The sequence below is a fragment of the Mirounga angustirostris genome, unplaced genomic scaffold, assembly GCF_029215605.1.
Source record: "Mirounga angustirostris isolate CCGP_5_RB_7025 unplaced genomic scaffold, mMirAng1.0.hap1 SCAF_15, whole genome shotgun sequence".
NCBI classification, from domain to species: domain Eukaryota; kingdom Metazoa; phylum Chordata; class Mammalia; order Carnivora; family Phocidae; genus Mirounga; species Mirounga angustirostris.
The window spans coordinates 26,631,678-26,647,014 of NW_026991723.1; the positions used below are offsets into that span (position 1 = coordinate 26,631,678).

Below are 15,337 nucleotides of genomic sequence, written 5' to 3' on the forward strand. Positions count from 1 at the left end.
GGGGTTGAGGCATTTGATCTAAATAATTCGTTTTTAGAGAGAGGGAAGCAAACCATAAGAGACTCTTAACTATAGAGAACAAACTGAGGGTTAATGGAGGAAGGTGGGCATTAAAGAGGGCACTTGAGCACTGGGTGTTATATATAAGTCATGAATCACTAAATTCTAGGCATGAAACCAATTTTACCCTGTATGTTAACTAGAATTTAAATAAAAATTTGAAATTGTGTGTGTGTGTGTATTTCTTTTTTGTTTGGTTTTGGTTCTGTATTTCAGGGGTCAGGGTAGCAAGATGGGCAGCACTGTCTTGCACATTGTAAGATGTTTGGCAGCATCCCTGGCCTCCCTCCTCTGTACACTCTAGATGCCAGTAGCATCCCCACCCATTTGTGATCACCAAAAATGTCTCCAGACATTGTCAAACATCCCCTGGAGACAAAATCATCCCAGTTGAGAACCACTGTTCTAATGTCCTTCTGAGGACTGAGGAGAGGAGAGTAGAAGCAGGGGACCAATTAAGAGTCTAGGCAAGTTGGTAAGAAGGGGTTGCATTCTAAATGCACTGTGAGCCAGAAGTGTCAAAGACCAGATGCAGGACATAAGGTACAGAGAGGTTTCACACATGGCGCCAGAGTGCTTGCCTAAATAAATGAAAAGCACCAGTTTAGCTCTGAGAGGTTAAATGTGAGTATTAAAGTAGGCAATTAGACATACAAGTCTAGAATTGAGAAGAACTATCCATCCAGAAGATAAATATTTGGGAGTCATTAGCATACAGATACTATTCCAAACCATGAGACTGGAAATCATCAATGGAAAGAACTAAAGAGAAGAGAAAAGACTGAACACTGAGGCACTACAATCAATCTACAGAGGTTGAGGAGATGAAGATAAAACAGAAGAGATGGAGAAGGAAAAGCCAGTCTGGAAAGACAAACACCAGGAAAGAAAAATGTCCTGGAAGCCAGGTTTAAAAAAAGAATCCTGCTGACAGGTCAAGTAAACATCTCTCTTTTTGTACTTATAGAAATATTTTTTTATCTATATAAGACTCTACCAAAGAACTATACCACAATTGATTTAACCTTTATTCCACAGTTAGGCATTAAATCCTTTACACAACAGAGAAGGATTTAAACACATGAACAAAGTGTATAATTAAGCCATTTCCAAAATTTTATTATTATAAAGAATTCTGTAACGAACGTTGTTTTGCACATATTTTTTCTTTATTTAGGATGATTTCCTAAGCACTGACATGGGCTTACAAAAAGGTCAGATACTATAATCAATTTTAATGTTTAATACAAATTGTCCAAATACCTTCCAACAATACTTATCTTAATGCTTATTCTCAATAACGGTATATGAGATTATCTATTTCAGCTGCTCCTCTTCCTTGCCAACATTAGGTACTATAGTTTTAAAACACTTTTTCAAAAAGTGGTAGATAAGAGATATCATCTAATGCTATTTTAATTTTAATTTCTCTATGAGAAAAGCAAAAAATTTTCTAGACATCTGTTAACTGGTTTAATTCTTCATAGGTAACTTTTTTGTCCCTGGAATATAAGGCTTTTCTTATTTTGTTGTATAAATTCGTACATTAAAAAATACACACACACACACGCACTAATCCTCTAAGCCATTTTTTGCAAATATTTTTCTGAATTTGCACTTCTTTTCATTTTAACTTCTTTACACACATTATGTCATGAAAATTAAGAATCTTTTCCTCTGTGATTCATTCCTTAAATACCCACTGTATAAAAACCAGGGACTCAAAGATGATTCACTCTCAGCCCCTCTAGCACATCTAATCCAAGGAGACAGTGGAGGCACAAAGGAAGTAGTAGGTAGGTGGCTCTGCATTACAGCCGCTGAAGGGAAAAAACTCTGTTGATTTATAAAGACTAGCATACAAAGAATAGTGCCGAATTAAGTGACATTTAATATCTAGACGCCATTTTGATCCAAGAAGTCACTTCAGTATCAAAGTCAGTATACAGCAGATGAAGTTTTCCCATAAACAAGAGTGTAATATGAAAGCTGCTTTTTTTAGAGTATAAGCACATGCCATGTACATAAATGAATTTAAAATAATAAGTTGAGGCAAACAGTTCAAAGAGGTTTTATTTTTAGAACAGTAAGTTAACTGTAAATATTTTGATGTTAGTCTGCTCATCTATGATCTGAGATCATGCTGAATTGAGAACATCCCCCAAACTACAATTTATTTTTTTTTTCTTTTTTTTTTTTAATTTTTTTATTCTTATGTTAATCCCCTTACATTACAACATTAGTTTTAGATGAAGTGTTCCATGATTCATTGTTTGTGCATAACACCCAGTGCTCCATGCAGAATGTGCCCTCCTAAATACCCACCACCAGGCTAACCCATCCTCCCACCCCCCTCCCCTCTAGAACCCTGTTTGTTTTTCAGAGTCCATCGTCTCTCATGGTTCGTCTACCCCTCCGACCCCCAAACTACAATTTAATGCACTGGGAAAAAAAACTAAAAACAGTAATTCCAGCTACAATCTTCAGATCACCCTCGTGATATGTGTCATGGGTCCATTTTTCCTGAAAGAGCTTACACTGAAGCAATTTCCCCTGTTTTGGAGGATTTTGTAGTTAATTTTAACTTTGACTATTGTTTGGAAAAGATGGGCTGCCTATGTAGATATGATAGTTTTTTCATAAAACGGATATTTATTTTGTATTAAAAATACCACTGTGCTTGTTTTACACCATTTGTATACATGTGGTAATATTAATGCTGAACTGTAAAATTCAGGTATTAAAATGTGACCCTGTAATTCTAAAAAAAAAAAAAAAATTCGGTTGTAAGAAACATGGTGAGCTAGGTATCAACCCACAGGAACTCTTAAAATTGTTGGATAAGATATTAAAATATTTTAAGTACAAGTGGATAAGACAGCAAAAACAAAGAACAAATAGTAATGAAGATGGGACCCCAAAATGGTAAGACTGAAGGTGGCTTTCACTTGGAAAACATTTGCTAAACCAGGTGACCTGGGGTTTAGGTTTTTCTATCTCAGAGTGTAAAGTATAACTATCCCAGAACCTGCATAAGGTGGGGGGTCTACCAAAAGATCCTCCTCCCATAAAGATGAAACCCCAGAGAACGAAACACTTGATATAAATTCCCTAGAAATAGCCCCACCACAAAAGAAATAGCAAAGAAAACCAACAGTCTCAAACCTTAGCACTAAGAGGGTAAATAAAAAACATCACTACTCATAAATTAGTACCAAAAGCCTGCCACCACATCACACAGACTGCATCCTGAATTCACATTATCTGAATGGTCCAAAAACCCTCAAGGAGGAATGTAACCTCTAAGAGTGCCTGTCAAAAGGAATAACAACAAAAACTTCTGGAGTTTCCACATAAGCTCCACAAGCAGAATTATAAAGAAATGGTCAGCTCATTGGAGGAAAAAAAAAAACAACTAAATGAAAAATTAAGCAAGTAGAAGGAACTGAAACAAACATGTAGGAAAAGACCTGCAAGAATTTCAGACACTAAAATTATAAGACTAATTAAATGGCCATATGTAAATGTTCAAAGAAATAAAAGACAAGAAACAAGAAGTTTACCATAGCATGTACCCTCCCCAATGCTATGGTGAGCACTGTGAATTGTGTAAGACTGCTGAATCACAGACCTGTACCTCTGAAACAAATACTACATTATATGTTAAAAAAAAAAAAAAGAAGAAGAAGAAGATAGTAGGAAGGGAAAAATGAAGGGGGGGGGAATCAGAAGGGGAGACGAACCATGAGGGACTATGGACTCTGAGAAACAACTGAGGGTTCTAGAGGGGAGGGGGGTGGGGGGATGGGTTAGCCTGGTGATGGGTATTAAAGAGGGCACGTTCTGCATGGAGCACTGGGTGTTACACGCAAACAATGAATCATGGAACACTACCTCAAAAACTAATGATGTAATGTATGGCGATTAACGTAACATAAAAAAAGAAATGTAAAAAAAAAATTAAAATTAAAATAAAGAGGATTGCTAAATGTTCCAATGATAAAAAAAAAAAAAAAAAGAAACAATAAGTTTAAGAGGGAGGGCGCCTGGGTGGCTCAGTCATTAAGCATCTGCCTTCGGCTCAGGTCATGATCCCAGGGTCCTGGGATCGAGTCCCACATCGGGCTCCCTGCTCGGCAAGAAGCCTGCTTCTCCCTCTCCCATTCCCCCTGCTTGTGTTACTGCTCTCGCTATCTCTCTGTCAAATAAATAAATAAAATCTTTAAAAAAAAAAAAAAAGTTTAAGAGGGATGAAACAAATTTTTTTTAAACCTTCTAAAACCAAAAATAAAACAAGTTTGAATATCTAATGGATGTTTATAATGACCAATCAGATAGAGCCAAAAATAAAATTACAAAACTGGCAGACTGTTCGAATGAATTTAGTTGAATGCAGCATAGAGAAAGAGAAAGAAAACATGAAAAAGAGTTAAAAGATATGGAAGAGAGTAAAAAAGTCTACAACCAATTAGTAATGCCAAAAGAAAAGAGAGAAAGAAAGAGAAAAAAGGCAGTGTCTGGAGGAGAGGTGAGTTTTTCCAACCCCTAAGAGAAAACAACTCAGATTCCAAAAGACAGTGAATCCCAAACAAGATTTAAAAAAAGAATATCTGCCTTTAGTCAACACTACTAGGAAACTGTGGAGCATGAAGCTAAAGAAATTATCTTGAAAATCACCAGAAACAACCTGTTTATATAAAGCGAAAACATACACTTTGCATACATACTACCCAGCGATTTCACTCATAGGTATTTACCCAAGAGAAATGAAGGCAAATTTCCACAAAAAGCTTTTTACACAGATGCTAGTATCAATTTTATTCACAGTAGCCCCAAACTGCAAACATTCCAGTATTCATCAAGTAAACAGATAAAGAAATTGTGGTACTTCCATACAATGAAATACTACTCAGCACTCAGGAAAGAGCCACTGATACATGCAATAACATCAGTGAATCTCAAAACCCTAAGATGAACACAGAGGCCTTAAACAAGAGTACATTCACATAGGATTCCAGTATGAGAAGTTCCATAACAGGCAAAATTAACCTACAGTGACAGAGAGCAGATCAGCAGTTACCTGGGCAGGAGGTAAGGAGACTGACCACAAAGACACAGGGGCCCAGGGACACACCTGGGGTGACAGAAATAATTCTGTATCTTGGCTGGGTTGGTGGTTGCACAGTTGTATGAATTTGTCAAAATTCACTGAACTTAAAGATGAATAATTTACTGCATGTAAATTATACTTCAATAAAGCTGACTTTTAAAAATTAGCCAGAGAAACTAGCTTTCAAGAATAACCATTCTTGAAAGACACTTTCAAACCAAAAGAGAGAGACGGACTAAAAGACATAATTCCAGCAGAAGGAAAGTAAGTCAGACTGAAGGTCTGAGAAACAAGAAGTAAAAAACAAAAAAGTAGTAAAAACGTCTGTAAATCTTAAACACTTAATGTAAAACACAAAGCAGTACCATCATATGGATTTTTTTTTTTAAAGCTAGAGTTAAACATAAATTAAAAGTGTGTACATTGGTTTGGGAGGTGATTATACTTAAAGTATCCCAAGTTTCCTTTTGTAATTAAAAGAAAGAAGAAAGGTCCCAATTAACGTCAGAATAGTAAAAATGTGTGTTACAACATCAAGAGTAGCTAGAATTTCTGTATATGTGTCAATACTCAAACTGACACTTTAAAGGAATGCACTTTATTGTATGTAAATTATATCTCAACAAAATTGATTAAAATAAAAAAAGTAACAAGACTATAGCTTTCAAACAAATTAGGGTGAAAAAGTGAAACAAAAACATAGTCAATCCAAATGAAGGCCAAAAAAAAAGACAAAGACACGGAGATGAAACAAATGGAAACACAAAATAAGATCTCATAAATATAAATCCAAATACAGTAATAATTATATGTAAATGAACTAAATGCTCCAGTTAAATGGCAAAGACGCAGACTTGATTTTTTTAAATCCAACTATATACTGTTTGTTTATACTATATACTGTGATATATAGTAGTTTATAGTATATACTGTTTATACTATATACTGTTTAAAAAGATACACACCTAAGGATATCAAAAAGTTGAAAGTAAAAAGATTTTAAAAAGATAACAGGCAAGGGGCACCTGAGTGGCTTGGTAGGTTGATCAGCTGACTCCTGATTTCAGCTCAGGTCGTGATCTCAAGTTGTAGGATTGAGCCTGCACTGGACATGGAGTCTGCTCAAGATTCTCTCCCTCCCTCTGCCTCTGCCCCCCGACTCATGAGCTCTCCCTCTCTCAAAAATAAAATAAAAATAAAAGACACCAGGCAAGTCACCAAAGTTAATTTAGCTACATTAATATTTTTTTTTTTACTTTTTTGCCATAAATTCTTAGAGATAAGCAACTTTACAGCATCAGTAACTTCATAACTGTTCATTTCAGGGATGCCTGGGTGGCTCAGCTGGTTAAGCGTCCGACTCTTGATTTTGGCTCAGGTCATGATCTTTTAGGGTCCTGGGACAGAGCCCTGCGTTGGGGTCTGTGCTCAGCAGGGAGTCTGCTTGGGATTCTGTTTCTCCCTCTCTTCCACCCCCTACCTGCTCTCTCTCTCTCTCTCTAAAATAAAATAAACTTTTTTTTTAAAAAAAGATAAAAAAAAAAAAAGGGCAGGAAAATCAAGAGATGGCACTGTAAGCCTACCGTTTAGATACATGGGGATTTCAACTTCAAAAACATGCTAAAAGTGATTCCAGGAAAGAGCAAGTGGGAAGGGGACCCAGTTTTTCCTGATTAAACTATATAAAACTATGTGACTCTTTAAATTCTGTCCACACATAACTTTAATAAAAATTTAAAACCAAATTAAAAAGAGGAAAAAAAAAAAAAAGTCCATATGGTAACTGTCATCATGCTACCACAAACATTTGAAAAAAGAGCTGTGAAAATTCAGAATTTTGACACTTCCAATATTCTGCCATTAAGAAACAAAAGCATATAAAACTGTAATTGTCACTATGAATAAATAATTATAGTTTTAAAAGCATGGTAAGGGCCTTCAAAAAGTCTGCTGATAATTATTTTAACAATTCTATATCTTGCCTTCAAATGCATTCAATTTGCCTCCATCTGGCCACTGAATAATAGCCTTAACACATGTGGAAACAAAGTGGATGGTGTTCAGAATCCCAACAAGCACATCAAGTAATTTTAAGCCCCAATGGTTGATACTGAAAATGACATGCAAATCCAAATGGAAAAAGTCATAATCAAAATTAATTTATGTTTAATATGTCATGATCTGCCAGTATTTGATAAGATGATGGCTGAAAAAAATCCTTTCAAATACTTCTTATCTGGAACCAACCAATATTTTTAATTCTCAAAAATATGTCACTTAAATACTGCTGTTTAGATATAGTTCCAACACACACTTCAAAAAAGAGACTAAAGTATTTGAACAATGCGTTCCTCTGAAATTTAAAAATGCAAAAGATAGTCAAGTGCCAACACAACTACTTTAGAAATGATTTTCCAGTTATGTAAGTAAAAGACAATGTGCTATTCCCCCTAACACATGCTACAGAGATACAGCTGTTCTACATTTTTCTTTACGGCAAAATAGAGAGACACATTAATAAATACACGTTATCTGAAATACTTGAAGCAACTTCTTCTGCTTAAACATAATAAAAAGGAGCGACTCACTTGGGGAGACTTTTCGGAGCACTTACACTCTGACAAACCTGTCTTCACCATCTGACCCTGGCCAAGTCAGACCAAAAGTAGGAACCTGCTCTCCTACAAGCAGCCAAACTAAAGGACAAGCTGGCTGGCTATTAGGTGCCGAGCAGGAGACCATCAAGGGTAGCCTGTTCCAGGTAAAGCATTAACAGGCAGACACACAAGAACTCACCGTCACAGCCTACAAGAAAGAAGTGGCCTGCGAAAGAATGAGAATCAAAATCCTGGCCTTGACACCCATTAAAAAAGTTATTTTTCTTTATTCCCACATCAAAACTCTTACCACTTTTAAACAGGTTATATAGTTCTTATACATACAGAGAGAAGAAAGTAGGTGACTTCTTCACATAGTAATCAATCCCCTCCCCACCTAAATCCCTTCCACAATATTTTTCTGCATTGAGTTAGCAGTATTTGTTATCTCCAGGGTTTTATTTTGAGTTCTTCAGCTGGCACAAAGGTGTTGAAAGAGTAGCCAGATACTTCTGGTACGTTCAGTGGGAGAAAATCACCCTGTATCGTTTCCCAAATGCCTCTTCCTGCATTCTTGTTCTTTTGACAGATAGCGCTCTCCTTTATCCCTGCCTTCCTTCTAGTTCCCCTGATTTCAGAGGACCCTCCAATATCCCCCAAATCTCTGAAAGTGCCAAGGAACTGGGGAGGGGAGGAAGGGCAACCTGCTGCTGCTCCTAGTGCATCCAAAGCTCCTAAGTTCCTAAAGAGAGCCCTGAATATGACAACTGTGAAATACAAACATTAGCTAGCAAGCACAGCCCAGCCCACCCTTGAGCAACAAGGTATGAACTGTGCGGGTCCACTCACACACGGATTTTTTTCTGATACATACAGTACAGTTCACTTCCTTGTGCTTTTAATAATGTCTTCTTTTCCTTAGCTTACTTTACTGTCTTCTTTTCCTTAGCTTACTTTTCTGATACATACAGTACAGTTCACTTCCTTGTGATTTTAATAATGTCTTCTTTTCCTTAGCTTACTTTACTGTATAAATACAATATATAATACATATAGCATACAAAATGTGTTCATCAACTGCTTATATTATGGGTAAGGATGTCAGTCAACAGTAGGCTATTAAGTAAGTTTGGGGGGTGTCAAAGTTATACATGGATTTTTTTACTCTATTGGAAGGTTGGCACCCCTAACCTCTATGTTTTTCAAGGGTCAACTGTCCTGCCTTTTTTTATTTCCCACATATAACCTTACATTAAAGTCTTTTTCTTTAAGCAACTAGGAATTAAATGTATGGGTTTGGGAGGCATGGGGGCCTGTAGTAAGAGCTGAATAAATCTGAGATTATCTGGTTTGAATGCTTTATTTTATAGGTTAAGATCCTAGGCAATTTCAGGGACTTATTCAAGTACCCACCATAAGGGGGCAGCTGAGTGAGAATAAGAAACTCTACTAATTGCCATCAGTTCAATCCGGTTTACTTGCTATGTAACCCACGCTAAGTACATTCCAGTAAATAAATGAGGGTAAGAAATGTTAATGAGAGGTCACTCTCCCTGTGAACCGACTCAGATATAAAGACTTCACATTGTTCTCCCCTGGCCCTACATTCCCCAGATATATGGTGACTGTCAGGAAAAACAATCCAATAAGCAGAGACTTCAGTTTTAATTTAGCAATTTCTCAGCTCCCACCTCCCCCTTCAGTTGGATGCAACTGATAGAAAGACGACTTCAACATAAGATTTTAAAATGCCATTTTAAAGATTATTTTTTAAAAACTATGCCAATTAAAGCAATGAGCCAAAGTAATGAAAAAATGTAAAAGCTAGTCCAAAAATTTAATGAGCTAGTCCCCTCATTTAACAGATAAGTAGTTTGTAGCTCAGAATGCTAAAGTAACTGTCCAATGTCACCCAGAAAGGCAATACCACTTTCATATTTTAGAAATAAAAAGCAAAGGGAAAACAGGGATTACAGGCCTAAGGAAGAAAAAACAAAAAAGAAGAACTGTTTCTTAAAATCAATTAAGATGCTGTATTTTCTATATTTATACCTGAAAATCATCAACAAGCTCAGGGAAAAGGTGTTCATACATTTTAAGTTCTTCTATCGTTCGTCCAGGTTCCTGCTGGGGTTTTAGTTTGTTAATATCCGTTTCAATATCATCATTCTGAAATAATAAAAATGTAACCAGTTAAGAAAAAGGTAAAATTACAGACTATATTTCAGATTAAAGTTTTCCAAATTATTAATTACATGTAGAGAATAATCACTGACTAAAGGTTGTACTAATTTTACCATAAATGAAATTTGCTGGTATTGGGTCATTGTTGTGTTGAAAATAGTATTTGGGCTCCTCAAGATAGAAGACCTAGTGTCAAGATCCAGACTAAAGGATGCTCCCCTCAATCTCTTTAGTTGCCATAGTTTTACTCATATTAAAGGGTAGTAAAACTTAAAAAAACTAAATTGAAAAATATAAATATATGATGGTGGTGGTGATAATCAAAATAACTAACATATACTAAGCACTGAAAATGTGAGAAGCACTATGCTAAGGATTTTACATAATTTAATCTGCAGAAGAACACTATGAAGTAGATAGCATCATTACTTCCATTTAACTGAAAAGGAAACCGAGGTAGAGAGAGGTTAAGGGGCTTGCTCAAAATTACATAGTGTGCAAAGAGTCAGGATGTAAAACTAATCATTGATTTCAGAGCATACTCTGTTGGTCAATGCACTGTCTCAAGACAAACCAATGATTACCCTGTAATCTCGTACTCCATGGTCAACAAAGTTCCCTTAGAAAAGCTCAGTGTCACCACACACTCTTTTTCTGGGGGGAAAAAAAGTAAAAAAATTGAAAAACAGCCAGAAATTATTTCCACGCCCCTTTAGGAAGGAAGACGGTAAATTTAAAGGGGAGGTATGACCTCAGAAAAACAGGGTATGTATCTGGGATTAATTCAATCTGTATCTGTTCAAAGACCTAATATACACTGTGCCAGAAAGACAAGTGTCAGTTTACCTACCATCCAAGCTATTCTCTCTATGACCTTCAACAAATCTGGCCTCACACAAATACAAACTCATCATTATCTTCATTGCTAAAGAGAGATATAAAGACCACTTACTAATTTTCAATGGCTTTTAATTTCAGTGAGTAAACTTACTTTTAGCCTTAAATCTATTCTACCATGCTTCAATCCTTATAATGCTTTATATACATGTATCTGACTAAATATATACACTCCATATTACCAAGTAAGTTAAAAGGAAAAATATATTTTATATTTCTCATAGTTCATATTCAGGAACTTAGCTATTATTTGTATAACCAATAAAAAGATTTTCTCCCTTGCCATAAATAATAAACACTGGTTGTATTTAAAGAGTATCATGTTAGTGTATAATTATTGTATAATTATTAGGACACAAATGCGTAATTTCATAGACCTTTAAATTATGCATTGATGAACCAAAATATATAATTTCCTTGTTTGGCACTAATAAAGTAGACAATGCTTTCAAAATAACAAAAAGTTTACAAAAGTATTCTTTCTCTAAACAGACCAGAATTCAACATTCAATACTACTTTGTGAAAATAGAGCCTTACATATTTGCTCTCTACTTTCAAAAAAAAATGAATTTATCTGTAAAATAGGCACTGTGAGAAAAAAAACTACACTTTGAGAGGTCAATAGCAGGAAATTCTGTTTTGGTTTAGGGGAAAACAAAGATGAAGAGCTACTGACAGATTTAGAAAAAAAAAAAAAAAAAAAACCACAACCACCCCCCACCACTGCTTAAAGTTCTTCTCAAGTAAAGGATGGGAAAAGAACGCATTGAAGTTTATATACTGACAGGTCCTGGCTACTGGAGATAAGTGTTCTAAACCTCCAAGTTTCTATAAATGCTCCAAAAACTGAAAAATCTGGGGTAAAGAGAATGGAATCACTATGGTGAGGGAAAAACAGTCTCTAAAACTACAATCACAATCAAACACAAACAAATATTAAACCTGTATGTAGCAGGTTCACCTGACACAGGAAATAAATAACTAGATTTAGATAAAAAGGAAAAATTAAGTCCAAATGTAACCACCAATGACAGTAAGACAAACTGTGGTCAAGAAGAAAAATAAGATAATACAGCTCAGCAGTCTCAAAAAGCCAGCAATTCTGTAGTCCTTAAAAAATAAATAAATAAATAACATTTTGGCTGGGGCACCTGGGTGGCTCAGTTGGTTAAGCTTCTGCCTTCGGCTCAGGTCAAGATCCTGGAATCCAGGATCAAGACCCACATCAGGCTCCCTGCTCAGCGGGAAGTCTGCTTCTCCCTCTCCCTCTGCTACTTTCTCCCCTTCCTTTCTTTCTCTGTCAAATAAAGAAATAAAATCCTAAAAAAAAAAAAGTAACATTTTGGTATAGTATGGTGGTAGAGAGAGTGGACATTCACATCAGACTGCTTTATTCTGAATCCTGGCCCCACATCTTATAAGCTACATTCTGTGCCTCCTTCTTCTAATTATTAGCCCTGTAAAGCAGAGGTAATAATATCATGTACCTTATAGAATTGAGATGAGGATTTAATAATTACTATAGGTAAAGAGCAGGGACTAGCATAGATGGTAAATGCAAAAGGCCTAACTAGACTTATCGTGGTGAATATTTCATAATGTCAAATCACTGCTGTATACCTGAAACTAATAAAATATTGTATGTCAACTGTACTTCAATTTAAAAAAAAAAAAAAAGCATGCTTTTTTTTTTTTTGGCTCAGTTGGTTAGGCGTCTGCCTTCGGCTTGGGTCATGATCTTGGGGTCCTGGGATCAAGCCCTGAGTTGGGCTCCTGGCTGAGCAAGGAGTCTGCTTCTCTCTCTCCTTCTGCTGTTCCCTCTGCTTGTGCTCTCTCTCTCTCAAATAGATAAATTTAAAAAAAAAATTAATTAAAAAAAGAGCATGGACTAGAATAGGATTAGATGTTGAATAAATTGAATCTATTATTTTTTTCTCATTATTATAACTGGTGTGTTAAGATAAAGCAGGAGAAAATGTAAGCAATCACAGCTACTCCAGTGAATAATACAGCCAACAACTGTATTTTTCAAAGATATAAATATGGAAATATTCTAAATTAAGGGAGACTTAAGGGACAAAATAATTAAACACAATATCTGATGCTAGCTCCTATTCTAGAGAGAAGGAAAAAAAAACCTCACAAAGGACATTTATTAGATCAACTGACAAAGTGGAATATGGATGGCAGATCAGATAAAAAGTGTTATATCACTATAAATTTATCAAGTTGATAACTGCATTGTGGTTATGTAAGAGAGTACCACTATTCTTAGGAAATATTCACTGACATATTTAGGGGTAAAGGACCATGATACATAATATATGTAACTTACCCTCATATGATTTTTAAAAAATTTTTAAGTATGTATTCATGCATACACACTGACAATTTCCAAGCAGCAAAATCAGAATCATTGTTATAATTCCTATTAGTTCTATTTCCCCACCAATCTCTGTCTTTACATCTGTAGTGATCACAACAACAGATATGTTTAATGAGGACCCTGAGCCATAAAGAATAAATTATACTCAACATACTATGTTTTTAACAACACGGAAACATACAGCACAAAAGAGAAAGGTTTCTATCAAAATATGTTAAAGTATAAACTTAACAGCAATCTGAAATTTTACTATCCCCAAACATTCAGTTCCCAAAGAATCTAAACAGGTGATTTTTAATATAGCTTCTATTATCTAAAGAACACTTTACACAACAGAATTTAAATTCTCGTAACTTGGATCCCACAGTTCTTCCACTTATATCAAGTCCAGAACCACAATCACACAGTTAACCCAGATATTTTGCCTTGAAAATCAGAGTCTGCACTGTTTTTCTTCTTTCTAGCTTCGAGGCAAGGATGCAGACCATTATGCTGCCCAGACTGGCTAACTTGACAATTCTGCCAAAGCTTGCCTTGGTGATTGCATTCGGTGATAATGAAACTGGAACTACATCTACTATTAAAATGGGTATCTCTTTCCAGTATCTTAACATTCTATCTCCAGAGAGGGTCAAATACCCAATTGTGATGTAGCATTTCAAGACAAAAGGGCCAAGCAGGCAAGGGTCAAATGAATCCCTCCCCACCCACCAAAAAAGACTAAGCTAAACAGCTGAAAACTGAAGGAGTTAAGCAGGCATTTTTCCATAGATACTAAAATGACCCCCTGACACTAAATAAAGCAAATATCGTCTCTACACTTCCAAAAGTGCCATAAAATTCTAAAAACTCCCCTGCCTCTTTACTTAACATCACACATATAACAATAATTTTTTTATCTTGTTTCAATTCAATAAACACTTTTGTCCATTTCTTCTCCAATTAACTGAAACCTAAGAATCATTATGTAAACACTAATTCTTACCAAAAATCCAGCAGTTACAGATCATTTTCCTACTATTTTTATATCCCCAAAAGACTGCTCAAAGAGGAACAGGTTGCTACTTAGAGTCTCAAACCACTTTCCTTCAAACTCAGATTTCCTTAGACTTTGAAACCTAAGTCAGATCAGTTACCTGAGCTTATCCTGGTCAAAAAGAGCAAAAATAAGTTATTTTAAGGACCTTTTCAGATCAATGCATTCAAAGCAACATCATTTTTCATTTTCCCTTTCCTTAGTGTCCACAGTTATCACAATAAAAAGATGCGGACAAAACCAATTAATCTACCATTAAGCTACACCTATTTCCCCAATCTTTATTTTACAACTGCGTATATGATTCATAAAGTTGACCGAAGATAGAGATTTATACTAACCTTAAAATTCTGATCTACGTCATCTTCATTTTCAGTTTCATTTTCGGCTTCTAAGTCAATATCATCATTGTCATCACTTTCATCTACTACGTCATCCACTGTGACACAAAACATGCTATAAGTAGGTCAGAGGTAAGCATTCTACAACATGCACATACGAAGGAAGGATGCTATAAACACACAACATTGGTTTTTTAATCACCAAAGGAAAAGTAAATGAAATTCCTTATTAAGAATGTCTCTAAGGCTGTCCTAGGTGTTGAAAACCTATGAGATACTAAAATTTGAAAAAGCACTGTAGAAATGTATGGGTGTTTTTACTGATGTTCTCGATTTTTAAAAATGAATGTCTTCTGTTGCAACAGCCTGAATGAAACAGCTTATTTCCTGTACATGATAAATTTCAAAAACTGATTTTATTCCTTTAACAACTGATTTCCCATTTATTTGTTTCAATGGCTACCATGTGCCATGTATGTAGTGTTGTGTGCTGGGAATTTTAAAAAATATATGTAAATAGAGTCCCTGTCCTCCAGGAGCATATAAGGTTAAAGAGCAGAAAAGACTAAACAGGTAACTATAATACAAAAGTAAATGTTAATGAAAGCAATGTTTGTTTGGGAAAACAAAGGATAGAATAACTAACTAACTTGAGGTCAAGGGGATATGAGTAATCACTCCACAAAACAGGTAGTAATTAAGCAGTATCCTCAAGAAGATACAGC

General features: G+C 35.5%; 1 protein-coding gene across 8 annotated transcripts in view; it reads right to left on the minus strand.

The window, feature by feature from the left end:
• AGTPBP1 (ATP/GTP binding carboxypeptidase 1) overlaps positions 1–15,337 on the minus strand; it is a 220,094-nt gene that overhangs the window by 115,738 nt on the left and 89,019 nt on the right. For all 8 annotated transcript variants that reach the window (XR_010407822.1, XR_010407823.1, XR_010407824.1 and 5 more), the window contains exons 12-13: positions 14,613–14,710; positions 9,820–9,936 (exon numbers count right to left, since the gene is read on the minus strand). Coding sequence is in view for 5 of the 8 variants with exons in the window: in XM_045882326.3 (XP_045738282.2) it covers positions 9,820–9,936; positions 14,613–14,710 (215 nt within the window). In the remaining 3 variants the exon portion in view is untranslated. The remainder of the gene's footprint in view (positions 1–9,819; positions 9,937–14,612; positions 14,711–15,337) is intronic.